Here is a 26,788-nt window from a genome sequence, read left to right as displayed (position 1 = left end):
ACATGTATTTGCACTATAACATTTTTGTATTGAAAAGGTGGACCGTTTTAAGTTTTCCTATCATCCATTCTCAGTTCAATACGGACAAAAATGAAATTCTTAGGTTTAAATATCAGTGACATATGTACAATTCTTGAGCGAAAGTGTATGGTTTGTGTGGTTCGTGAGTTCGTGCTCGTGCATGGGTATCTAATTTCGAAGAAAAGATGCAGAAGGATCATGGCGTGCTTAAAGCAAAGCAAACGGTCTTTGGATATGGAAGTTAATATACTGACAGCCGTGTGCAGTGGTGTTCATTTAATCAGTATTATAAGATTGATTAAATAAAGATCAGCGATACATATATATATAATATTTAATCGTGTGTGGCTTCCGAAGAGGCCAAGTGCAGGTCTTTCGAGTTGACGCCGCATAGGCGACCTGCGCGTCTATAAGAATGGGGCCCTACCTGTGATGAATTTTAATGCTGAAGACGGCACACACACCCAGCCCCCGAGCCATTGGAAGGTTAAAATCCCCGATCCGGCCGGGAAACAAACCCAGGGCCCTCTGGACCAAAGGCCAGCACGCTAAACTTTTAGCCATGGAGCCGGACAAGATCAGTGATAAATGTATAGTTCTTGAGGACAAGTGGATTATGTTTGTTGTGTTTGTGTAGTTTGCGTAGTTGTCAGTTCGTGCTCGTGCAGGGGTTCTTAGTTCGAAGAAAAAGTGCAGAAGGATGTACAATGGATCATCAAATTAAAAAGAAATGTTCCGTAGCTAAACTCAGGGGAAAAGAACGCAATATTATAATGAGTGTCCTGGATTATTTTTTAAAGACTATGAATATGAGCAGCGCAGTCAGTGAAACAGCTAAAGCTACAGGTTGTTCCGAAAGAACAATCTATGCTATAAGGAAGGAGCACACACATGGTCCTTTGCGAACTCTCACAAAAAAAGCAAAAAAGAGAAGGACGGCAGAAAAATGCAAGGAAAATTAAATATGATGAAATTTTGCGAAGTGGAGTGCGTCGGGTGGTTCACCCTCTTTTATTTGCTAAAATACCACCGACATTGAACATGATTTTGAGTCCGGTAACTGGAGAAGATTCTTTGCCATGATTTTCCAAAACTACGTTGTATCGCTTCTTACATGATATAGGCTTCCATTATTTAAGACGGGGTAATAGAGAAGCTTTCATTGAAACCGATGAAATTATTAATTGCAGGCACACATATCTCAGGGAGGTAAAACTTTTGAGGGCACAAAATAAAGCTATAATTTACACAGATGAATTGTGGGTAAATATTGGGCAGACAGTGACAAAAGAATGGAAGGATACGATAGTGAAAAGTGCACGGCAGGCCGCCATTGAAGGGGTGAGTTCAGGACTTAGGCCACCGAAAGGCCGAGGACCACGATTCGCCTTAGTCCACGCAGGTAATGAACATGGTTTTGATCCAAATGCTGAACTAACATTTTTATGCCATAAAAACGTAAGACAATTATTTGGCAAATTACATGAATGAAGTAAAGAAAAATGAAAGAGATTTGTGGAAAGCAGACGAATTACAGGACGATGTCGACGATGAAAAGTTTTTAATATGACTTTCTTCATTGTCTGGATCATCCTCAAGTTCATCTCCCGAACCCGGTTCATCCAAAGCGGGAACATCAGGCCTTGCAGAAATGATAGAAGGTGTACGTCCATTGTCTGAGAGCAACGCCAGTGATTAAGGTATGTTGTATTTATTTTAACATCCTACAAATATTAATTTGTAAATGAATGAACTTAAAATTACAAAATTACAATCGAAAAATGTGGAACTGTGACGCCCTGTTTGAGTCACACTCGAGCGTGATCTTCACGAATTGATTTTGCAACAGCGCACTCCATCTACGCTGTACTGCATTTTAAGGTTGGAAAGCTGTATAGTAATTGATATACATCGCATGGAAGCAGAATTGGAGGAAAAATAAGTGATGATAATTTGCTAATTTCTACGACAGCAGAACCAGTAGCTTCCCCAGTGCTGTATGAGGTACTTTCTTAACTTTACAGCAATTCCAAAGACATCACACTTATCCTACAATATCCTTCTGGCACAGGTACTAGCACAGGTATTTCTTCACGTGACCCTGTAAGGCATTTTTTCAGTAAATGTAAAGATATACTTTCCTCCAAAGAGGTTGAGGTTTAGGTATGAGAATTTTAAGAACTAGTTGTTTTCTAAAGTAAATGGTAAATTATCTGAAATGTTAAAAGTCACGAAATAAAAATGATGGAGAAAGATCACACGCCTATTAATGATAGACAAATGTATTTCTGCTAAAAAGAAGCAAAAAGGATTAATTTATTTATCCATGCAAACTTTTGTATCATTTCTGACACATGCGAAAAAATAACGTCGGTGATTATCTTAAGAATGATGTTCTGTGAAGTAATTGTAATTATAATTTTACACATTACTTGTTGAAAAAGTAACTTGTAATAGAGTAAAATATTCCTCAAGTACCCATATTCCACCCCAGTTACTTTTTCTTGTACTTTTCCCATCACTGGTTGTATGCAAATTCTGAGCAGCTAATGGCAAATAGTTTCCGAGGGGGTTGGGAGAATGTCTTGACTTGGAAGAGTCAAATATGTTAAAAAGATCTCTTTTTAACATAATCACATAATCTATGAAGAGTTTTGTATAAAATAAATAATAAACTCATAAGAAATTTTGTTTAAATTATAAGAAGAAAATGAGTAAGTTACTTCAAGAAAGTATCTACAAGATAGAATTTCTTTCATTCAACATAAATATCACATTTTGTAAAATTATCATTTTCTAAATTCACCAAACTATCATTTTGCAAAATATGATGTTTAATGTTGCATGAAAAGAAGCAAGAAGTTGCATGAGTACTTTCTTGATGTATTCATACCAAAATATGTGAGCATTGGTTTCACTTTTTATAAAATTATATTGTATTATATTATATTATATTATATTATATTATATTATATTATATTATATTATATTATATTATATTATATTATATTATATTATATTATATTATATTATATTATATTATATTATAAATGTAGAAATGTGAAAAATATATAAATATAGTATGACCAATTTTTTTTTTTTTTGTGTTACAATCTTTTGAAGGTTAAGTGCTTATGTCTTATGAGTTTATTATTGTTTTTATACAAAACTCTTCCTAAATAACATGATTATGTTAAATATTCACATATTTGACTCTTTCAAATCAAGAGATTCTTCCCCTCCTCTCTCTGAAACTACTCGTCATTAGCTGTTGAGAATTTGCATGCAACATAGTAATTCCACCAACTTTGACACTGATGTCTAGGGGTCGATTGGGTAGGGTCCCTTGTGAGTAGGCCACTGACATGAAATCTACAGTATAAGGGTTATTGAATTGAAACATAGACAGGGCTGGCAACACTGCAAATAACTGATTGGACAGGCAAGAGGTGGCAGCACTGCATGGTTAGATGTTTATAGTTTATTTATTTCTACGACAGCAGAACCAGTAGCTTCCCCAGTGCTGTATGAGCTACTTTCTTAACTTTACAGCAATTCCAAAGACATCACACTTATCCTACAATATCCTTCTGGCACAGGTACTAGCACAGGTGACCCTGTAAGGCATTTTTTCAGTAAATGTAAAGATATACTTTCCTCCAAAGACAGGCAAGAGGTGGCAGCACTGCAATGTTTATAGTAACAGCTCAGAACATGGTATGTTTGAGATGTGCGTTCACTAAGAAGAGGAAATGTTGAAGCAACTTTAGTGTTTAATGGATACACCAAATTAACACAACTTGGCACGATTCAGTAGTTGTGCAAAGAAGTTGCCTTGACTGGGAAGACTGTCATGAAATGTGCTTGTGCTCCATTCCATGATAATGCACATCAATATGCTGCCAGTGCAACAAAGGACAGTAGACATTCTTTTCACTGGGGTCTTACGGACTACCTGCCTTATAACAAAGAGCTCTCCCCTTGTGACAGTCATGTCCTCACTCTGCTGAGAAAAGCCCTGAAGAGTAAGTATTTGACCATTGATCAAGCAATTCCTGATGCTGTGAAATAATGGTTCAACCAGCACCCTTCATTGTGAATTGTGAAGGGAAAAAAGAAATTTATTCAGTAGTGCAACAGGAGTGTAAATGGTGAGGGTGATTATCTGTAGACTCTCTCAAACTATAATCAGTATGCTGTCATTTTGATATAACTTAGTAGATGTTGTCCAATCCATGGTGAAGATTCTAGACACCAGTCTATGTTTTAATTGAAGAAGCTTTATACTAGATGAGCTGTTCTCTGGTAATGCAGAGTTTTTATTAACCTGTTATTCATTCAGGTATTTCAATGATAAAGATATTGCTTTACAGTATTCTATAATTTTCCAGCAACATGCAAAGAAGACAAGACAAAACTTGATTGTTACAGTATTGGAAAAAGTAAAGAAGGTATGGTGCGTGAGACGGAGAAAATGGTGAAGGAGATAGAAGGACTACGTGATAAACTTGCCAGTGCTGCATCAGTCAAGAAGATCCTGGAAGAGAAGGCAGCTACTGCAGAGGCTCGTGCTGCTGAGCTGGCAGCTGAAGTAGATGTAAATCAAACAACACTTATTATAAAGGGTTATTTCATAAGCCATGGCAATTAATTTTTTTCTAAGCATATTGTTTCTATTCCATAATGTTCAAAACATACATTTGAAGCAGTAAAACACAGCCTAACGTCCTGTTTGGTGCATTCAGAACAAGTAAAGAAGGTTGAATATAATGAACAGAATGTATGGAAACAATGGAAGTCTTGAATGATCATCAGATATTTCTTAATAATTTCTATTCCTCATGAACTGCAATATTAGTTAATGTTAATAAACTTCATGGCACCATGAATTCTACACCAGTGTTTGATGTAGAATCCAGTAGTGTATTGATTACTCATTGTTAGTGAAAAAGATGAAGAATCTCATAAAGGTAAATGCAGGGACTTTATTTTGTAACTGCAGTAGCATCACACATGCTACTGCAAGTTGCCACATTGACAGTCATCTGCTTGCCAGTAAAATGCACATGTATCTGTGCACTACTCAGCTTCAAATAACAATAATTTAAAAAAGGAAATTTATGGTGAGACTAAGAGACTAAGAACTTATCTGGCATTAAAGGAGTTACTCAAAGTGACGTCCCTTAGCTTTCAAATACGTTTCACACCCACTGAATAGGTTTGCAGACAGTAGGCAGAACTCATCCTGTGAGATATTCAATATGACTTGCAACAATCTACTCCTGTAGTTCTTTTCTTGTGTGAGGGTTATTGGCATTCACTTTTCCTTTTAACATCTGCCACAGATAATACCATTAATCACAGGAATTGAAACGGGAAAATCTAGCAGGACAGTTAAACAAACAATCATCGAAAATGTCCCTTATTACTACCATGGACCAATGTTCTATTGTTCTAATATAAATCAAACTGAACCACATGGCACTGCAGCTCTGATTTGTCTTGACCTGCCAAGCGATCGCTGCTCAGTCCAAAGGGCTTGTGGATTACGAAGTGACACGTCATCATTGTGATGAATTCTCATATACGTAGGTGGTTTGAAAAGTTCTCGGAATGTACTAGAATTAAGTATCTTACCTCGGTGGAACTGCTTTTATTTTTCAACATAGTCTGCCTGTAGACTAATGCATTCGGACCAGCAATGTTCCAATGCCTTGATCCATCTCGAAAATGAGATTCCTCCAGGCCTGCAAAATACCTCTCCAATTCGGCTGTCAGTTCTTGCCTTGTTTTTTTTTTTTTTTTGCTAGGGGCTTTACGTCGCACCGACACAGATAGGTCTTATGGAGACGATGGGACAGGAAAGGCCTAGGAGTTGGAAGGAAGCGGCTTGGCCTTAATTAAGGTACAGCCCCAGCATTTGCCTGGTGTGAAAATGGGAAACCGCGGAAAGCCATTTTCAGGGCTGCTGATAGTGGGATTCGAACCTACTATCTCCCGGATGCAAGCTCACAGCCGCGCGCCTCTACACGTATGGCCAATTCGCCCAGTCTTGCCTTGTTGAAAATCTCCGTCCATCAAGGAAAACTTCCAGCTTGGGGAATAGATGAAAGTCTGATGGTGCCAAATCAGGTGAATAAGGTGGATGTGGCAAAAATTCGTACCCCAGTTCATGAAGTTTTACCATGGCAATAACACTTGTGTGCGTCAGAGCGTTGTCCTGATGAAAGATGACCTTTTTCCTTGCCAAACCAGGCCTCGTTTCGCATATCTTTTCCTGTAGTTGGTCTAGGAGGTTTGCATAGTATTGCCCCATAATTGTTTGGCCAGTAGGAAGATAATCTATCAGCAGAATGCCTTTTGCATCCCAGAAAACTGAGGCCGTGACCTTTCCAGCCGAACGCACTGCCTTTGCTTTCTTTGGTGGTGGTGATTCAGCATGTTTCCACTGCTTTGACTGCTGTTTTGTCTCTGGGGTATAGTAGTGGACCCAAGTTTCATCTGTAGTCCCAAATCAGCGCAAAAAATCTTGTTGGTTGCACTGAAAACGGGCCAGACTTTGTTCGGACATTTCCAATCTGGTGCGTTTATTGTCCAATGTCAATTGCGGATAATTTTTTCATACCCAATTCTTCGGTTAAAATATAATATACCCATTCAGAAGACATCCCTACAGCTTCAGCAATTTCCCGCACTTTCAATCGACGATCCTGCATGACCATTTTATGCACTTTTGCGATGAATTCTGGGGTCGTAACACTTTTTGGCCGTCCACTACGCGGATCATTATCCAAGCTCTCCCGACCAAATTTAAACTCGCTGGTCCACTTGGCAACAGTTGAAAATGAAGGAGCAGAGTCCCCCAGTGTGTTCTGAAAGTCGGCATGAATTTCCTTTGCTTTCATACCCTTCTTTACAAAGTATTTAATCACTGCTCGAATCTCAGTTTTTTCCATTGTCACAAATCGCTTCGCGGGAACAACAACAAAGAGTCGTCACTACCATACTCCTGCAGCTAGAGCACTGACGCACCACGTTTTCACTCACAAAGGATGTTTGATTATTGCACGATAACCTTGTTGCTCTAGCACTAACATCTAGCGGTGATTCCGAGAACTTTTCAAACCATCCTCGTACGAAGGTTGGGGCATAAGTCATGGCAACTATTTATTCACACAAATGTGGGATCTACCATACAAATGAAAATATACAGATGGGTGTGGGGAGCATATTTACCAGGTGTAGGATATAAAGCAAGGAGTTTGCCACCAATGAAATCCTTGTGCTACATAAGGTTTATTCCGAGAGACCACAGTAACCTTTACAGTAAACCTCAAAGTAGTCCTTTAGATTGTCCACAACACATTGCCCATGATGCAGGAGATGTCAGATACCAGTCGCCTTACCACATATGAATTTTGCAATCTCCTGTTTCACAGCATTCTTTCACTTTGGGGATGGGATCAAAATCGTTTAGAGATAGGTCCGGTGAATATAACGGTTGTTCCAGTACTTGCGTTACTTCCCACTTCTGCACAGAGACTGGCTCACTACTGCAGTTCCATTGCCCTGAGTGTGGTACCTGTCCAATGCACTGCCATCTCGTTCTGTGTCCATTTGCTACGAGTGTTATGCTTTCCAGGACATATGAACACTGTATGGTAGCACCGTACAAATGTGAGGGAAAAACGAATAGTTGCCATGATATGTGCCCCAACTCTCGTAAACAATTTTTTAAACAACCCTATACAACACAGAAACTACTCTGGCAAAATAATCGTATTAATACTAGAGCGATGGCAAAGATACAAAACTGCCAAAGTTTATCAGTCTTGCATATTAATATTATTACATCACCACTCTCAGTTGCTGGCCTGAGGCTACAGATATCTCTGCTCCTGCAGCTGCATGTGATGAGGCCACTAACATCACGCCTAACTTTTATTATCACCTCATGGCATATTGCATTGCAGTTGTCATCAGATATGCAAAAGTGTCTCCCTTATAATGGTAGTTATCAATATGGAATGAATTCATTGTCACATAGCTAAGTGAGCAGTTGCATTGTCATGAAGAATGATTGGAGCCACTCTAAACAATGGTGTTTGTGATTATTATTCTAAGAAGAAGTACAACTGCACAACCATCCTCTATTAATACTTCCACGGTCATCTGCAATGTGTAAGAAATAACAATAACGAATATTCATCCTGGCGATCCATAGAAGTTGGTGTTCCACAGGGGTCTCTCCTAGGACCGCTTCTATTTTCTGTCTATATCAATGATATTACGTCGTCGGTAAACAGCTGCAGACACCACATGTACGCTGACAATATACAGTTATACTTGCACTGTGAACCGGAAAGACTAACTGATGAAATTAAAAATTTCATTAGAGACTTACAAGAATTCTGTAACTGGACTGACATGCATGGACTTAGATTAAATAACATAAAATCTCAAACTATAATAATTTCACATCATCGGCTTTGTTCAAAAATCATAAGCAACTTCGCTTTACCAAAACTCTACCTACAAAATTCACCCATTGATTTATGTGAATCTGTCAAAGATCTCGGTGTTATGATAGACGAACATCTTTCTTGGAAGCAGCAGGTTACCAGCATCTCCAGGAAAGTATTTGCGACACTTAACTCACTTTGAAGATTCCGCAACATATTTTCTCGAGTATTAAAATAACACCTCATTTGCACTCTGATATTACCTCATTTTGACTACTGTGATGCCGTGTACAACAACCTGACTGCTACTCTTAACGACAAACTACAATGCGCAAAACACCTGTGTTTGCTATATATGTGATCTACGTTATTATGACCATGTTACACCTGCCTACGATGAACTCGGTTGGCTAAAACTCAAACAGCGCCGTAATCTTCATGCTTTATGCCTTCTTCATCGAATACTCTCCTCATGCTTACCTCCCTACTTGTACAATCAATTTTACCACCTCTCATCCAATCACAGTTTCAGAACACAGTAAAAATTTGATATACTCTTACCTATTCCACCCCACTGTGGAGGCTACTTGGTATGCACTAGCCGTGCATCTTGGTGGGTGTGCTATTTACCAACTGATGAGCCCAACTTAGCACACTGGGGTGAAACGCTGGCAACGAGGAATGAGTTAGCTGGAAAATTTGTAATGTCCAATAATGGACTAACTACATTGGCATTCCTTTCTCAGATAGCCGCGCTCACTGTATTTCCAGCTGATGATTCTTTTGGAAACTCAGTGGCAAGCATTGCTCCAGTGGTGATGAGCAAACCTGATGCCCCTGATGGCTTATGTTCTCGTGAGTGACATCCGAGTTTCTGTTGTCTTCAGCGCTTCCATCCTTGGGACAATGCTCCTTACATAGCTGAGTTGGGAGACCTTGGCATCACGAAGCCTATCAGTGAAGGTGTAGACAGCCTCCTGCTGATTGCATTCTGGTGATAAGCTGCCTGATGCCATATGGCCCAACTGTTCTACCTCTGCAGCCATTTGCCCATGCACTTCGTCCTCTTCTTCAGTTGGATATGGTAGGCAGCTGCCAGCGGATGGTCACCATAGCGTCTCTCAAGTGCCCCCCATGATCTCTTCCTTGAACTTCCAATGCTCATCCATGCAGCCTGGTGATGAATTGTAAAGCCCTCTCCTCTCCACCTATTATGGTTGGCCACGATCTCATACTGAGTCCGGAATGTCACCCAAGACATACTACCATCAAAGCATGGGGCTTTCACTTTTGCGATGCCGGTTGACCTCAGTCTGGTTTCTAGGAGTTTTGAAAGCAACAGAATTAGTTCTTTCCTATGGCATTGGCCACTGTAGATAACTCATCTCTTGCCTCAAGTCTCGAACACTGGACTCAATCTGAGGTATTACCTTGAACTGTTCATCAACCATTTCATTCCTCTCACTGCCTTGAACACTGGATTCTACAAACTGAGGTATTGCCTTGAACAATTTTTCTACCATTTAATTTACACCTTGCATGTCACCTTTTAATCTTACTTCAGGAGCATCTTCCTTCTCCTCTTATTTGTACTGTCCACCCTTAAGTTTGTTCAACTCAGCCTTAAGTACTAACTTAAATTTGTCCTGGATAGCTTTAAACTCCACCTCAAGTTCATCCTGGCTAGCTTTAAACTCTACCTCAAGTTCATCCCATCTAGCTTTAATAAACTGTACCGTAAGTTCATCCTGATTGGATTGAAACTGTTGGTCCATTGCTCTGAGTTTATCTAAGAGAGCCCGGAAACAAGACACCTTCTCTTCAGTTATTCTAGAAATTTCCTGTACTAAACCTATTTGATCCCACACCAGTTATGATGAGTTATCAGGGTCCTTAAAACTAAACATACTACACAGAGTGGTAGTGTATTTAGTATCCACTAAATTTATTAAACTACTATTTACAGTTAATCACAAGTTCACTCGTGTTTGAGTTTTTCACTTGGCACAATTTTTATTAACACACATTTGAAACACACAACCCGGTGGTGCATCAGAGTTCTGTTCTTCAACACTGTTCTCATAGCATAGTGTCACTCCAGAACAGTTAAGGGAATGTAAGGAATAAAACACTCGCTGACATGTACCTATTACATGATCATTCCAACTAAGGATTTTGTCCATTATCATCTCTAAGTTTTTAACTGTGTCTTTGAATTGTAACTGAGTGCTTCTTAATGTTACTGAGTGGGTATGAACATCTGTGAGGCGTTGGGTAGCTAAAAGTATACACTGCGATTTTTGGGCATTGATTTTTAGTGCATGGTCCTCCGTCCACTTACATATTCTTTCTAGGTCGTCATTCATATTATTTATTGCAGTCGGTAAGTCATGAGGATGTGCATTTTATATATATTTGTAAGTCATCTGCGTTCACATGATATTGACAATGTTTAATTACTTGTGTTAGTCCTGCAATGAAGATTGAAAATAGGAGTGGTGCTAGCAGCGTTTCGTCTTAGGTCTGACACCAGACTCATCAGACTCATGTGTCAGACCCTACTCACTGACGCTGGGGTGTATGCAGGTGAACTTATTAGAAGCCCTTATAAGAGGCAATTTTTTGACATTGTTGACATGCTCTATTGGTGAAATATATCTAATTCCCTCCATGGGAATTTAGAATTTTCCATTCGGAATTGCTAGGCGGGCAATAATTACATTGTGGAGGTTTATCTCCCGTATGCAGTTATCAGACTGTGCCTCTTATAAGGACTTCTCATAAGTTCACCTGCATACACCCCAGCTTCAGTGGGTAGGGTCGGACACATCCCACTCTGATGAGTCTGGTGTCAGACTTATGACGAAACGCTGGTTAATAGAGCAAACGCCTGAAAACCCTTACATCTGATATGTTTTTTGACATTGTTGTCTTTATTGATCGTGCAATTTGTCTCACTTCAGCGGGAGTTACGAGCGAAAAATATAATTGGTGTTCCTCCATTGTTGGTATTGTCATTGTGTAGAATTTTGTTAATCGTCTGTTTTCTTGTTGTCTCGTCAATGTTAACGGGTCTTGTAGTAAAGTATTAAAATCATCCAGTGGTAGTTTAATGTCAGCAGTATGTATTTTATTTCCACCTATGCCCATTTTTTTTAAACAGTTTTCCAGATTGTTGTCACGTTCCAGGTTAGCAAAATATTCTGTGAGTGTCTTATTTTAGCATTCCTTATGGCCAGTGTAATCCTGTTACAAAGTGTCTTGTACAGGTCAAATCGTTTGGTACTTGGTTAGTTTTAGATTTTCTGAAAGCTTTGTCTCTCTCTTTTATTATTTATAAATTTCATTTTCCGTATTGACAGACTCAAAGTATAGATAAGAAATGTGTTTTTCCACCATTCAATACAAAATTTATTTTAATAGATTAAGCTAGTACTGGTTTCGGCTCTTTAACGGCCATCATCAGCTAGTACAAAACAAAACAAAACATGTACTAGCTGATGATGGCCGTTAAAGAGCCGAAACCGGTACTAGCTTAATCTATTAAAATAAATTTTGTATTGAATGGTGGAAAAACACATTTCTTATCTATACTTGTCTCTCTCTGTTGTTAAGTCTCGTATTTCCTGAGTCATCCATGGAGCTGCAGGGCATATTGCATGGGCAGTGCGTTTTGGTGCATGTTTATTGAGAAGAGTCAGCAGTTGTTTGTTTAAGAACCCCACTTTATCATCTATATTAATTAAAATATGGACATTATGCTGAGGTAGGCTTGCAGTGTCTTCTAATAGGGCTTCGTTATTTATATTTTTTAGGTCTCGGAATGTCATTAATTTAGGTCTGTACTGAGGGCATTTAAGTGAATAAATAAATTAGTTGCTTAGTCTCAGTCATTTTGTCGTTAAGAATGTCAGTATTGAGGCCACCTTATAATAAAACGTGCTCATACCTTGGTAAGACGTCTAGTAGGATGTCCTCAAGGTTGGTGATTTATCCAATCTTTGGTGGGTGATACACTACACTCTGTTGATAAACTTAACCATAATAGGTTAATATTGTTGTTTGATCCTGTATTGACTTGTCTGAATCTATTACAGAACTATTTAAAATAGTTTTACTTGAGTCCGCCTTGATAGAAAACTATTTATTTTACCATACATGTTTCGGGGAAAATCATCCATTCCCTTCATCAGTGATGTCAGCACTTTTCACCTAGAGCCTCAATTTCTATGAACATGAACTCAAGCCTTGCGCAGTATTCACTAATTGATTTGTAGATTATTTTATATTTTAGGTCATTCCTAATATACATAGCTATTCCGCTGCTGGCTTTACCTGTGCAACCGGATCAAAATATAATTTTCGAGGTGGACAAGGGATTCTGACAACCAAGGTTTGATCTAGGTTTCCCCGTTCATCACGATGTGAGGGTTGACATTAGCAATTGTGTTACGGAGTTCGTGGAAGTCAGGAATTAGACTTTAAATGTAGCATGTACTACCTGTAAGGAATTTGGGAAGTTTTTAAAATCACTTCTAAGGGGATTATTATTAGGGGGCTGCGTAGGTATGGAGGGGGGGGGGGGGGGGCAAGATTCCGCTCATCTGACCACCAGTAACCTTGCCGAAAATAGAAGCATGTGCAGCACTCCCAGTTTGATTTGCCAACCTGTACGCTATCTTGCTTAGTTATTATATGTAAATCTAATGAAGATATTATAATCTAAAAGTAATAGTTGGAATAGTAATTATAGTAATACACTAAAGTCTAGTGTCTAAGTTAGTTAAAGCTGTAAATTGTGTAATGCTATGTTAGTTTCAGTCTGTCGGTTTATTTAATTCTGTCCATTTCTGCTTGCCTCGACACACAATATTTCACACCAATGTGTTTCACAATAATTGTACTGTCTATTGCCCAACAACAGAAAATCTAGTGATCGCTTCTTGCAACAGTTTCATCCTGATTGACGTGAGGTCTTCCCTGATTGTTTTGCCTGTCCCTTTCAGTTTATTTTTAGATTTGAACAGTTTGTTCCGTTTGTGGTACGACACGAACTTCACTATTATCGGATGCAGCTTATCTGTACTCATCTTGCCTACCCTGTGACTTCTCTCTATGTCCTCGTGCATTAAATTGTCAGCTAGCTCAATGACAATTTTGTTCGTGTCCTCGCCACTCTATTCCCGCACCCCGAACACACGCAGTGATTGCCGCCGCTGATATTGCTCGAGAGCATCGGTCTTAGTTTCGAGCTGTTCTCTGAGGTCTCTGGCCTTGAGCGCTTCCCTCATCTCCTCGATTACTTTGGTATTAAAATCTATTGTAACTTTAAGCTGCTCTGTAATGGCCCTACCTGGTCTTGTATGATGTTGGCTAGCGTAGCGAGTGTTTCCTTGTCTCTCAGAGCTTCCTGTAGGGCACGTTTCACTGGGCTGTCTATTGTTGCTGCCTTTCATTTCCCTGGCATGGCAGTTTACAAGAAATATTATGTTGTTCATTATTTGTGACACGCTTTGAACTGGCTATTTGTAGCACAGTGGTTTTACTGATCACTTAATTGAAAGTTCCACACGTAAATGCCTATCTTACACCTTCAAATCACTGATAAACCTGGAGACTGAAACACACACTACTAAGCACTGGTTGCCCTCTGGATGAGTCACTGCATTTAGTTTCAATATTTTGATTCCGTACACATTATTCTCTAAAAAATAATGTGAAAATTCTTCATTTTAAATTTTAGATGTAAAAAATGTTTTGTGAATTTTACAGAAAATATTTATGAAAGTTCAGAAAAGAGCACTTAAAAAAGGTTTTATAAAAGGTGATGTGAATAAAACTCATGAAATGATTAGCCTATTCAGTTAAAGATTTTAAAAAATGCATGGATGGAGACTTCAACCCCAAACGTAGTGCACATGGAACTGGAATGCCACCACCTCAGCCACCTCAGTTGTGAGTGGAAACACTTATATGTACAGTAAACTGTTACAAATACACTGGACATTTTATTTCGAGACTGACTGGTCAGTGCACCCTAATATTTTAATATAATCACACCCTGAGGATATACTACCACCACACAAAATCTGCTCTCAAGGTAGTGTCTTCCCCTTGTAAGCTTTCTTTCTATTATCTTTTACATGATTTTGACATCTTGAGATGTAATTGTGATTCCTCTGTTAGTGCAAAACTTCTTATCCCCTTTCTTTAATATTTGTTTTTTGGCTCCTTCTTTTTGCCAATCTTCAGGCATTTGCCTCTCTTCCATGCACATCTGAGTAAATCTATTGTGCACCTACTGATCCTGCAGCCTTAATCATTTCTCATGCAACTTCATCTTCACCAACAGCTTTACCTACTTTCATATTTTAATGGCTATTTCTACCTCTGCCATTGTAATGTCTTCTCCTTCTGGACCTTGAGTTAGTTGTCTTGCCTCATTTACTGCTTGTTCACTTATTGCATTTAACAAGTCCATGAATTATTCTTATTTTCTTTTAATTCTGTTAGGGTCAGGTCTAGTACTCATATTTTGATCATTTTTTTTTTTTTTTGCATTTTATTAACAGTTTCTTTCCAGAGTTCCTATCTTTTAGTTTCTTTGTGAATTTCTCCCAACTTTTCTTCCTTTATGACCCTTTTGTATACTGACTTTTGCTTCCGTACACTTTTTCTTACTTTCTCTAGTCTTACATATGCTCCGTTCTTTCCATATTCTCTTTTTTCCCTTTCCTATTTCTTTCACTCTCTCATTACACCAGTGGGTCGTATTTTCTCTTATCTTTCCAGATGTTCTACCATTTCTGCTCTGGTGATCAATTCCTCTTCAGCATTCCTCAATTCTGACCTGGGTATCATTGTTGTCAATTCCTCCTTAAACTTTTGTTGTACCTCCATCTCTTTAAGTTGTTCTCTTCATGCTTCTATATTCAATTTTTCTTTCTATTATTTCTTTGGGCTTCACAATAGAGCCAACTTTCAGCTTTGTTAGCAGTCCTCTATGACCTCCTCTAAAGGAATCCTCAGGCATGGCTATCACATCCACCAGGTTTTTGCAATGTTCTTTATCTATCAATATATAATCAATTAAGGTCTTTGTTCTACTGTCCCTCCATCCATCTTTGGTAATCTTCTGGCTGTTTTTTTTCTTTTAAACCAAGTGTTTCTTATTATCAACTAGTTTCTCCCACAGATTCTTACTGCATAATATCCATAGGGTCCCAGGATCTCTTCTCCCTTGTGAATTCAGATCCCTTATCAATATTAATTCTTTCTCCTCTACACACTTTTCCACTTTCTATAGGAATTCCTCTGTGTTCACTTCCTTATTTCCAATTTGTGAACCATCTTATACTTGATTTATATCTTCCTTTTTTTTTTTCCCATTCTTAAACTGTACTCTCATTGCCATAATTCTGTAACTTATACGGCTCACTCACAATCCTTCCACATATTCTTGAATGTCTTGTCTCACAGTCAGTCCAGCACCATTTCTGGCTTCCTGTTCTTTGCTGTAGAGCAGCCTCTGTCCATCTTTCAATGTTATCTCACCTTTTCCTTTTCACTTTGTTTCACACAATCCTTGGACTGTTATATCCATATTCTTTCATGAAATAGACCAGTTTTCTGTCTAGCCTGTCAGTGTTAGGATATTATCAGTTCAAATTTTGATATACCCATAGTTTGGTGCTGGTAGAGTTTTAATTATCACTTTTAAAATAAATTTCCTGGAAGTTTGTTTTGATTTGTAGTTGTTAACCCTAGAGCAGGCACATGCATTTTGAGAACACGAATGGTGTCTTGGGGGACAGTTGTCACCCTAAGTGTTAATGGTATTTCTCATGGTATTTCGTAATGAAATAGTTACATGCATATGTTCCTGAATGGATAACTTCATTTATTAGATATTTATGTAGACTTTAAGACAAAAATATACTTACTGTGTCATATATTTAAGCCCTAAACTTCTTAACAAACAATCCATAACTTCAACTTTGCACCCCTTTCACCTGGTAAATATGGTATTGTATTGTATCTACTGGTTCTATTAATGAGGTTAGGCATTTCCTTTCTTCACTCCTCTCCATTCTTTCTAATATAAATCCCTGACGATTCATCTTGTCCCCTTTCATCAGGTGTGTCTTCTTCATTCCCCTCCTCCACGTCCAACTCAGATTCTGTTGTATGGTTACGAACAATAACTGTACATACCTCTCCACTCCTGCTTTATGTACCTTCAAAGGGAATTTCCTCCTCACCACTAAACGATTCATTTAATCCCACTTATGACCAAGGAATCCACAGTACTTAGAATTCTCGTCTTCTTAGGTGTTGACATAATAGGCTGTACAAATATTGCTAATGTCGTTGCAACAACATGCGAGCTTATGGTTACGAAAAAATGAACACCTAGAGCATTTATATTGATAAGATTATAGTAGATTTTAAGGCATTCCCTTGAACTTATCACAAATATCAAGTGAAATAAGAATAAAACTTACTGTGATTAAAAAGAAAAGTTGTAACACAAATAGGCGTGTGGGGGACAACTGTCACCCAATGGTATTCAGCATTTTCTGGTTCTGGTACAAATACAGTAAGGAACAGTATAATCTATATATATAAAATAGCTTGTCCTGACTGACTGACTGACTGACTGACTGACTGACTGACTGACTGACTGACTGACTGACTGACTGACTGACTGACTGACTGACTGACTGACTGACTGACTGACTGACTGACTGATTCATCATCGCCGAGCCAAAACTATTGGACATAATGAAATGAAATTTTGAGGATACATTCATATTAAGATGTAGCTGCTCGCTAAGAGAGGATTTTTGGATATTCCTTCTCTAAGGGGGTGAAAAGGGGAGTGAAATTTTAAAATGAGTGTATCTATATCTCATAACTTTAAAAGTTTACAAATGTAAAAATTGGTATTTGGAATCTTCTTTAAAAATAAGGAAACACATATTTTTTTGTTTTCAGAAAATCCTAATAGGACAGGTGAAAAAGGCTGAAAAATGGGTTGAATGCCTTTAATCAGGATACCGGTACTTATATCTCAGAAACTGAAGGTATTACAGACCTGAAAATTGGTACATTTGATCTCTTTTGAAAATAAACACGTTTTCTTTTTTGTTTTTGGAAAATCCAATTAATGGGAGGGTGAAAAGGAGTATATCTATATCTCAAAACTTTGAAAGTTTACAAATGTAAAAATTGGTATTTAGAATCTTCTTTAAAAATAAGGAAACACGTATTTTTTTGTTTTCGGAAAATCCCAATAGGAGGGGTGGAAAGGCGTGAAAAAGCGGTTAAATGCATTTAATGAGAATACTTATATCTCTGAAGATATTACAGACCTGAAAATTGGTGTTTTGGATCTCCTTTAAAAATAAAGAAACATGTATTTGTTTTTGGAAAATCCAATTAATGGGGGGGGGGGGGGGTGAAAAGGGGGTGAATTTTTAAAATGAGTGTATCTATATTGCAAAACTTTTAAAGTTTATAGATGTAAAAATTAGTAATTAGAATCTCCTTTAAAAATAAAGAAACATGCATATTTTTGTTTTCAGAAAATCCCAATAGGAAGGGTGGAAAAGGGTGAAAATGTGTTGAACGCCTTTAATGAGGCTAATTATATTTCAGAACCTGAAGATTTTATAGACCTGAAAATTGGTATTTGGGATCTACTTTAAAAATAATAAAGAAACAGGTATTTTTCGTTTTTGGAAAATCCAAATAATGCGGGGTGAAAAAGAAGGGTGAATTTTTATAATGAGTGTATCTACATCTTAAAATTTTAAAAGTTTACAGATGTGAAAATTGGTATTTTGAATCTACTTAAAAAATAAAAAAGCATGTATTTTTTGTTTTTGGAAAATCCCAATAGGAGGGGGTGAAAAAGGGGTTGAATGCCTTTAATGAGGATACTTAAATCTCAGAAACTGAAGATATTACAGACCTGAAAGTTTGTATATGGGATCTCCCTTAAAAATAAAGAAACTTTTTTTTTTTTTTTTTTTGCTTTTGGAAAATCCAAATACTGGGGCGGGGGGTGGGGGTGAAAAGGGGGGATTTTTAAAATGAGTGTATTTGTATCTCAAAACTTTAAAAGTTTGCACATGTAAAAATTTATATTTAGAATCTCCTTTAAACATATAGGAACACGTTTTTTTTTGTTTTCTGTAAATCCGAATAGGAGGGTAGTAAAAGGGTGAATAATGGGTTGAATGCCTTTAATGAGGACACATATATCTCAGCAACTGAAGATATTACAGAACTGAAAATTTGTATATGGGGTCTCCTTTAAAAATAAAGGAATACAAATTTTTTTGTTTTTGGAAAATCCAATTAATGGCGGTTAAACAGGAGTGACATATTGGAGTGAATTATTTGAACGAATATATCTACAGAATATCTGTGAAACGTAGAATATTACAGACGTAAAAAGTGATATTTGGAATCTCCTGCAAATGTAAAGAAACAGGCGATTTGTGTTTGGAAACTCCTCTTAAGGGGAACTAAAAAGGGGGTGAAATTTTAAAATGATAATTTATACAGTATATCTCAAAAAACTTAACATGTTACAGAAGTGAAAAATGGTATTTTTATCTCTATTAAAAATAAAGAAACGTGTATTTTTAGTTTTCGGAAATACTACGTGGGTGGAGGGGAGGGGCGTAAAAGTGACTGAAAATGGTGTTGAATTCCTTTAATTAAGCTACTGTTATCTCAAAAATGAAGATGTTACAGACATGAAATTTGAGATTTGGTATCTGCTTTAAAAGTAAAGAAACACGTATTCTCGGAAAATCCAATGAATGGGGGTGGGGGGGTGGAGGTGAAAGAATTGAAAAATTAATTGACTTAATTGCATGAGAATACTTACATCTAATAAACACTAAAGTTTTTAGGGCCTACAGATGTGAAAATTTGTATTTGGATCTCCTTTAAAAACAAAGAAAAGCCCGTTTTGGGCGGAATCATCTTGGGGGGCGGGAGTGAAAAGGAGTTGAATTCCTTTTATGAGGACACATAAATCAAAAACTGAAGAAGTTATAGTCGTGATAATTGGTATTTAAAAGATCCTTTACTATTAAAGAAACAAGTAGGAGTGTGAAAGTGAAAAAATGTGAATTATTTTAATCTCAAAACTGAAGGTAATAGATGTAAACATTGGTGTTTGGAATCTCCTTTAAACATAAAGAAACACACCTTCTTTTAGTTTTTTTTTTTGGGGGGGGGGGGTAAATAAACTTAACGGCGGTGGGGTGTAAAAGGAGGTGAGACCAATTGATTTTACTGTTCATAATATTTATAAGGAGCCTCCATTGCTCAGGCGGCAGCGCGCCGGCCTCTCACAGCTGGGTTCCGTGGTTCAAATCCCGGTCTCTCCATGTGACATTCGTGCTGGACAAAATGGAGGCGGGACAGGTTTTTCTCCGGATACTCCAGTTTTCCCTGTCATCATTCATTCCAGCAACACTGTCCAATATAATTTCATTTCATTTGTCATCCATTAATCATTGCCCCAGAAGAGTGCGACAGGTTTCGGCTGTCGGCACAATTCCTATTGTCACCGCTAGAGGGGGGCTTTATTCATTCCATTCCTGACCCTGTCGAATGACTGGAAACAGGCTGTAGATTTTCAGTGTACTTATTCTGATCATAAACCGATAATTTTTAATCTTTACTGGGTTCGTTTTCAAGAGCCATCTTTTCCTTCGGAGAACGTTCTTAGATTACAGTAGATTCTCCTGGCATATAAATAAAAATTTAAACACATTTGAAATAAATGATAGGAATGAGATTGACCATCCGATTTTCCACCTCTATAATAAAGTCAATAATGCACGGAAGTATGTCATTCGTATGGCCAGAAATCCCGCACACTTGCCTATGCGCGACAATGGTGCTGGTCACATTCTCAACAATGACAATGGCAGCAGATGTAATTTACCGCCAAGTAGCGGTCTTGCATCTTGCTGTTGGGTCCAGAACATCTATAATAATAATAATAATTTTATGGGCACGTTCGCCGACTGCCGGCAAGTAGACTGACACACAAGATTCCTACCTACAGAGAACATCTAAAAAATATTCCATGGGTACTGGAAGTGAAGAAGGATCTGGAAAAAGCTCATATGGACTCAACTGACACCCCGGACAGAAACCTCTACAGGAAAAAAATTAATGGATGGAAACTGCAACCAGAGAACGAAGTGAAAAAGAAGACTGGAGCAAAGTGGACAGAAGAACGAAATAGGATCCACGGAGAAAGGATGAGAGCTGTTTGGCAACTCAGAAAACAGAATCGTTGGAGCTTTGTGTGATCCGTTGGGTCCATACGCACATAATAATAATAATAATAATAATAATAATAATAATAATAATAATAATAATAATAATAATAATCTGGACCGTCGTCAAATGTGCGGACCACGCTGGAAATGGGTCCTGGACGGGTAATGACTAAGAATGCAGTCCGGCTGCGGGTTCAGTACCGCCAAGGCACCCAAGACAACACCACGCCGGATCTCCTGAAGGATTTGTTCCATATTAAAAATGCTTATAGGAAAAGATGGTAAAGATTTAGGGACCCAAGTGACCGGGTGGAATACCTGGACCTAGCCCAGGAAGTACGAAATCGATTGCTGGAAAGAAAGATTGAAAAATGGGAGGAAACTTGCCATAATCTATTAGAAAACAAGTCAGATCACAAATTTTGGCGGATTCTGTCAGAAAAAGAGTCAGATTGCGAATTTTGGCAGATCATATATAAAACAATAAGCATTCAAATATAAATTTCAGTATAATACCGTAGCAAAGCACGGGTATCTTGCTAGTCATCATTATATAATTAGTGACAATGTCCTTGAGAAGTAATGAAAGACACACGAGCCTGGAGTGAGTGAACTAGCAACAAAATAAAGAAAAATTTACGTGGGTGACACATGTCCCCCACATGCCTGCTCTTGGGTAACTCTTCTCTCCATAGTCACCATCCAGATTCAAACATTTTTCCTAGCTTTTCTTGACCTTCCGAATACCATTGTAGTAGAAGTCTGCAGATTGTGCTTTAAACCACTCTTCCACTTCATGAATGACATCATCTGTGTTGTCAAATCAGCAACCCCATAACAAATTTTTCATTTCTGGGAATAAGAAAAAGTCACTTCGTGCATGATCAGGAGAATAAGGTGGATGCTGCAAGACTTCAAAGTCATGCCCTTGTTTTGTCAATTACAACTTGAGAGGAGGGAGCTGGTGCAATGTCAGCTAGGAGACGAACGCCCCTGGAGACCGTACCGTGGAATTTCTGAATCAAAGCATTTCGCAGCTTGTTCAGAAGATTGCTGTAGTATGCACCAGTGATGGTTTTACCCTTTTCAAGGTAATCTGTGAGGATGACTCCACGACAATGCTAAAAACCTTTCCTGCTGATGTTTGCACCTTTGCCTTTTTGGGCGGAGGGGATTCGGCATGCTTCTACTCCTTGCTCATGGTGTAAATCTCTGGATCATACTGATAGATCCAACATTCATCCATGGTTACCAGACGATCAAAAAAGTCTTCTTCATCCTGTTCCAACAGCGCCAACAGCTGTTGGGAAAGATCATGCCGTGTTTCTTCCTGGAAAGGGGTTAGCAAACGTGGAACCCACTGTCCAGACACCTTAGACATGTGCAGTTCGTCATGAATAATTTTCTACACACTACTATAGCTGAGGCGAGTTTCATTCATGATCATTTGGAATGGTTGATCATCTGTCATACAGGATCAAACACTCCACTTTTTCACTGTGTCCACATCGTCCAGCAATGATGGTCTTCCAGGTCTTGGCTCATCTGTGAGGGACATGTGACCAGTTTGGAAATTCCTTTTCTACCTCACAATAGTATCTTAAGATGGGCAATCATTTCCATAAACTGCCATCATCTCATCATTAATTTTCCGGGCACTTTTACTCTTCAAATGCAGGAACTTTATCATGCTGTGAGCCTCAGTCTTCTCCATTTTACACTTCAGTCATTCTGGCACTAACTGTAAAAGAAAGAAAGCAACATGCACTCAAGGACCAATGATAACACTGACAAAATTTCATCAATATACCATAACAACTCCAGGTGATACTTAGAACTTTATGATACTCCTTCGTATCACAGTCTTCCTAGCATCCATAGGACTGCACTACCTCTTTGAATCCTTTTATACAATCTAACATCCATTACCTAAATTTTTCAGGATTGATTGGATATTATCAGCCCTGCTCTTAATTTGTTGAGAATTCAGAGATTATCTTCTCTTGATTGTTAAGAATTTAGACCTTTCTTCTAATGAACTGTTGAAAATTAAGGTCCCATCTCCCCCTGGATAGTAGAGATATGATATCTGATTTCATCATTCTTAATTGGGTAATTACCTTTTGCTGCTCTACAGGCTCAATCCCTCTTTTGTCTTAGTTTGCTGACTTTTACCTTGATATAGCACGTGTCCTAGTCTACCTCACTATTCTGCAGATCATTCAACCTTCCAGATCTGATTGCATCTGATATTGACTGGCTTCTCTATTCCTGAATTTTCTTAGTTGCCAAATGTACATATCTTTTATGTAGGTTTCATTTGTATTCTATCACGATTGCCCTGATTAAGTCTACAGCTGTTCACATTAGTAGAGAATGATTTCCTCCCCTCAAACACATATGTACACTCATGCAGATATCATCATCATCATCATCATCATTATTGCTGACCATCTCCAGTTGCCCGGTGTGTTATACGAGCCCCCTCCATCTTTGCCTGTACATGAACCACTGTTCTCTCATAACTTTTTTCCAATCTTGTCCTCTCACCTCTACATCTTTCTTCATTAGATTGGCCCATTTTTGCTGGATCTGCCCACTGGTATTTGTCCTTTTACTTCTCTTTCATGTTCTCTTCTTGCAGTCCTGCTTGCACTCATTCTTTTTACATGGCCAAACCACTTCATTCTTGCTTTCTGGATCCTCTGTAGTAGGGAGTCTCCTATTCCCACCTCCTCTCAGACTTTTTCGTTCTTGATCTTCCTGGTTTTCTGTATCGTGGTGCATTGTAACGTCATTTCTGCAGCTTGGAATTCTGAGTTGTCTTGTCTCATTAACATGGTAGTTTGCAGGCTATATGTGAGGATGGGTATATAATATGATTTATACAATATCATCTTAGCTTTGAATGGTTAGTATTTATTCCACAGCAGTTGTCTTACTTAGTGGTAAAATTGAGTTGCCTTGCTAATTTGACTGTACACTTCATATTTTGCAAGGTTATATTTTGGTACTATACTACCCAAGTATTTAAACTTTGAAACACCGTCCATTTTTGTGTTGTGGCATTTGGGGTACGTTGGATATGTTAATATTTTATGTTTGACAATAATACATATGTCCCAAGTGATAGAATAATCACTACACAAGAGAAAATAAGCAAAGTTGTCCACAACACTTGGGTTATGAAACAGTATTATCGACCGATATCTGAGCAACTTAGTGCCTGAGCAACAGGGTACCATATGACTGGAGGGAATATGACAAACCACAGAGACACATATATCGAATACCGACCCTCAATCTCGTTAGTTACCAACAATACGGAAACTAATACATTAGGAATAACAAATTTAATAAGCAGAGTCACTGGAGCATTGCCAGACAGACCAAAAGGGTAGTCCGTGGTAAGTACAGAATAAGAAAAAACGGAGAGAAAAGGGGAAACATCAGGCAAAACTTTCAAAAAAAAAAAAAAAAAGGAAACATTTGAGAAAATTATATTTTACCATAGATTTCCAACAAGAACACAAGACTGAAGGGTAGATGCAGGGGAAAATAGACAGACAGAGGAGAGAGGGAGAAGGACGGATTTCAGGCTGCTTTAATCATATAAAGTTAACAGTGAGCACGTACACTGCCAAGCAAAGAGTTCTTGATGTGATAACACTTCTAACATTTGTCCATGATAAGTCCACCACATGAATTAGAAAACAACAGAGACATCAGTCTGCAAGATTAGGTTGCAATCAAGGCACCAGATTTAAACTATTGTATGCAATTGCTACATTGCATACTCTATTTAAATATATATATATATAGATGCAATATTTTATTTCTGCTTGTACAGTATTCCTTCACATGTATTTCATTCCACCTATTTTGAAACAATAAGAACCTACTTTGAACATTTTCCCCCACCTATATAGATGCCTAAAACATATTTTTTGGACCTAAAAATGCGATGTATAGCGATGACATAAGCGATCAAAGTTTTTTGTTTGCTGTTCCAGCCATATCTTGTTATTTTGTGGCTCTCCCTTTTTTTTCTCTTTTGAAGGTGTTCTTGATGATCATGCCATTTCTTCTACACACATCAGTCAGTTGTTCATCTTGTGTATTTCTGTTTCCAAATGCATGTGGCTCAATGATATCTTCACAGCCTTGCCTGTCTGCTCCAACTTGTGCATTTAGGCCTCCAGTAATGGTAAAGTTTTCTTCATTGATAATGTCATCTAAGTCTTAAAGAAATTTGTCTTTATTGTCAGCACTGAATCCAGTCTGTGGGGATTACATTTGTACAATTATGTAATTTGTTAACTAATTATATAGATAATTTTATGATCCTGTTATTCTTGCAGGAAAATTCTGACATGCCATCCATATCTCTGGTCAGAATTTTTTTTGCAGATATATATACTTAAAACACATCAATTATTTATTTTACATGTTATGGCCTATATTGGACCACTCTAGTCAATTATACAAAGGACTTTTTTGTCTCCTATCAATACTTCAATAGTAATATTTGTTTCATTTATTTAATTTTATATTTTACATGCCTATTGTTTCTCTCTTAATATAAAGTTCATTTCACAGAATTAAGAATCTTAAATTTGAAATTGCAGAAAATGTGGCATATCATTAAAAAGTAGCTGTGGACCAGATGTCACTCTTTAATAATTTATTGATATTTTATACTTTCTATTTAACTACTTTAATGGCCATAAATGAAATGCAAGAAGTAGCCTATATATTATCATAGTTTAGCACACTCAAACAAATTTTATTACTATCTGAAATAATGAGTAAGTTCATATTGTGTGGGTCATAATGTTTCATGTTCACATTATACAGTATGTATATTGTCTTTTCTTTTATTATTTTAAGGCACTTAAATCTGCAACTACTGAAGAGCTCCGTGCAAAGGATCGTATGGATAGTGACATAAAGAGACTTCAAATGGAAAAAGAAGCTAAGGCAGCAGAGATCTCTAATCTAAATATTAAACTTGAGGAATTCCAGTTGAATGTCCACAGATTGGAAAATTCTCTCAAGGAGCAAAAGGTATATTTTTGTTTATAATTCTTGTTCAAGAGACTTAACAAAGGAAAGGTTTTCTTTTTTTACTCTCGTACCATCTAGTCAGTTCATTCTTCCAATGCCTTCTGCTCGCTGAATGTTTGTGACCATTATGGAGTAGTTTTCCCTATTTTATGTTTTCTGTATCAGGATTGTCATATCCTATATGTTGATCCCTGCCTAGGATAATATTCTTTGTCTATGTCCTCATTTCCCTTCTACTTTGCTTTCCATGATCGGGTATATAAGACAGTATTCTTCATTTTGGAAGATGTGACTAAAATAGACTGCTCTCCTCCATTTATGACTGTTTCTTAACCCAGTGGACTCTCATTTAAATACCCATGTGTGTCACACTGACTCAGATATAAATTCAAGTGGAGAAGCTGTTTGTGCAGCACAACAGAAAATATATTGTAGAAAGAGGTCTATACAAGATATTAACCTGAAATTTTGTCATTAGGTGAATGAATACATGTACTCACCTAAAATAATGCTTTTGTGTGATAGCTTTCAAAGCAATCAGGGAGATGTAGGGGAATTTCACACTTCTTGCACTGCCACGTTGTCTCACTTCTTTTCTTCTGCTTTGGCAACACAAAACATTGCTTAAAAGGATTGTTCTTCTTTTCAATACTAGGGATATGCATGGGAAAATGAGCTCAGTTTCTAGCGTGTAGCCTAAGAGCGGTTGCACTAAGTGAAGGTCGTGCCCTGAACTTGTAATCAGGCAGCTGCACGGTCGCAATTAACTGTGTCGCTACGGCCACACAGAAGTCTGTGTAGTAGGATTTCCTGCACTCTGACTGTGAGAAAGTACAGTACACTACAAAGGAATTGAGAAGACAAATGTCTAGAAGATATAAAAGTATTTTTCTGTACCCTTTGACTGTTCATCTCATGATG

The 26,788-nt window shown here is 37.8% G+C and overlaps 1 protein-coding gene across 1 annotated transcript in view; it reads left to right on the top strand.

Annotated features, from left to right (window-relative positions):
- The window catches only part of LOC136857711 (cilia- and flagella-associated protein 58), a 261,063-nt gene that overhangs the window by 74,765 nt on the left and 159,510 nt on the right, over positions 1–26,788 (top strand). The window contains exons 7-8 of the mRNA XM_068225146.1: positions 4,453–4,618; positions 25,691–25,867. Of these exons, the coding sequence (XP_068081247.1) occupies positions 4,453–4,618; positions 25,691–25,867 (343 nt within the window). The remainder of the gene's footprint in view (positions 1–4,452; positions 4,619–25,690; positions 25,868–26,788) is intronic.

The sequence above is a fragment of the Anabrus simplex genome, chromosome 1 (assembly GCF_040414725.1).
Source record: "Anabrus simplex isolate iqAnaSimp1 chromosome 1, ASM4041472v1, whole genome shotgun sequence".
NCBI lineage: Eukaryota > Metazoa > Arthropoda > Insecta > Orthoptera > Tettigoniidae > Anabrus > Anabrus simplex.
This window is presented reverse-complemented; position numbering and strand designations above follow the sequence as displayed.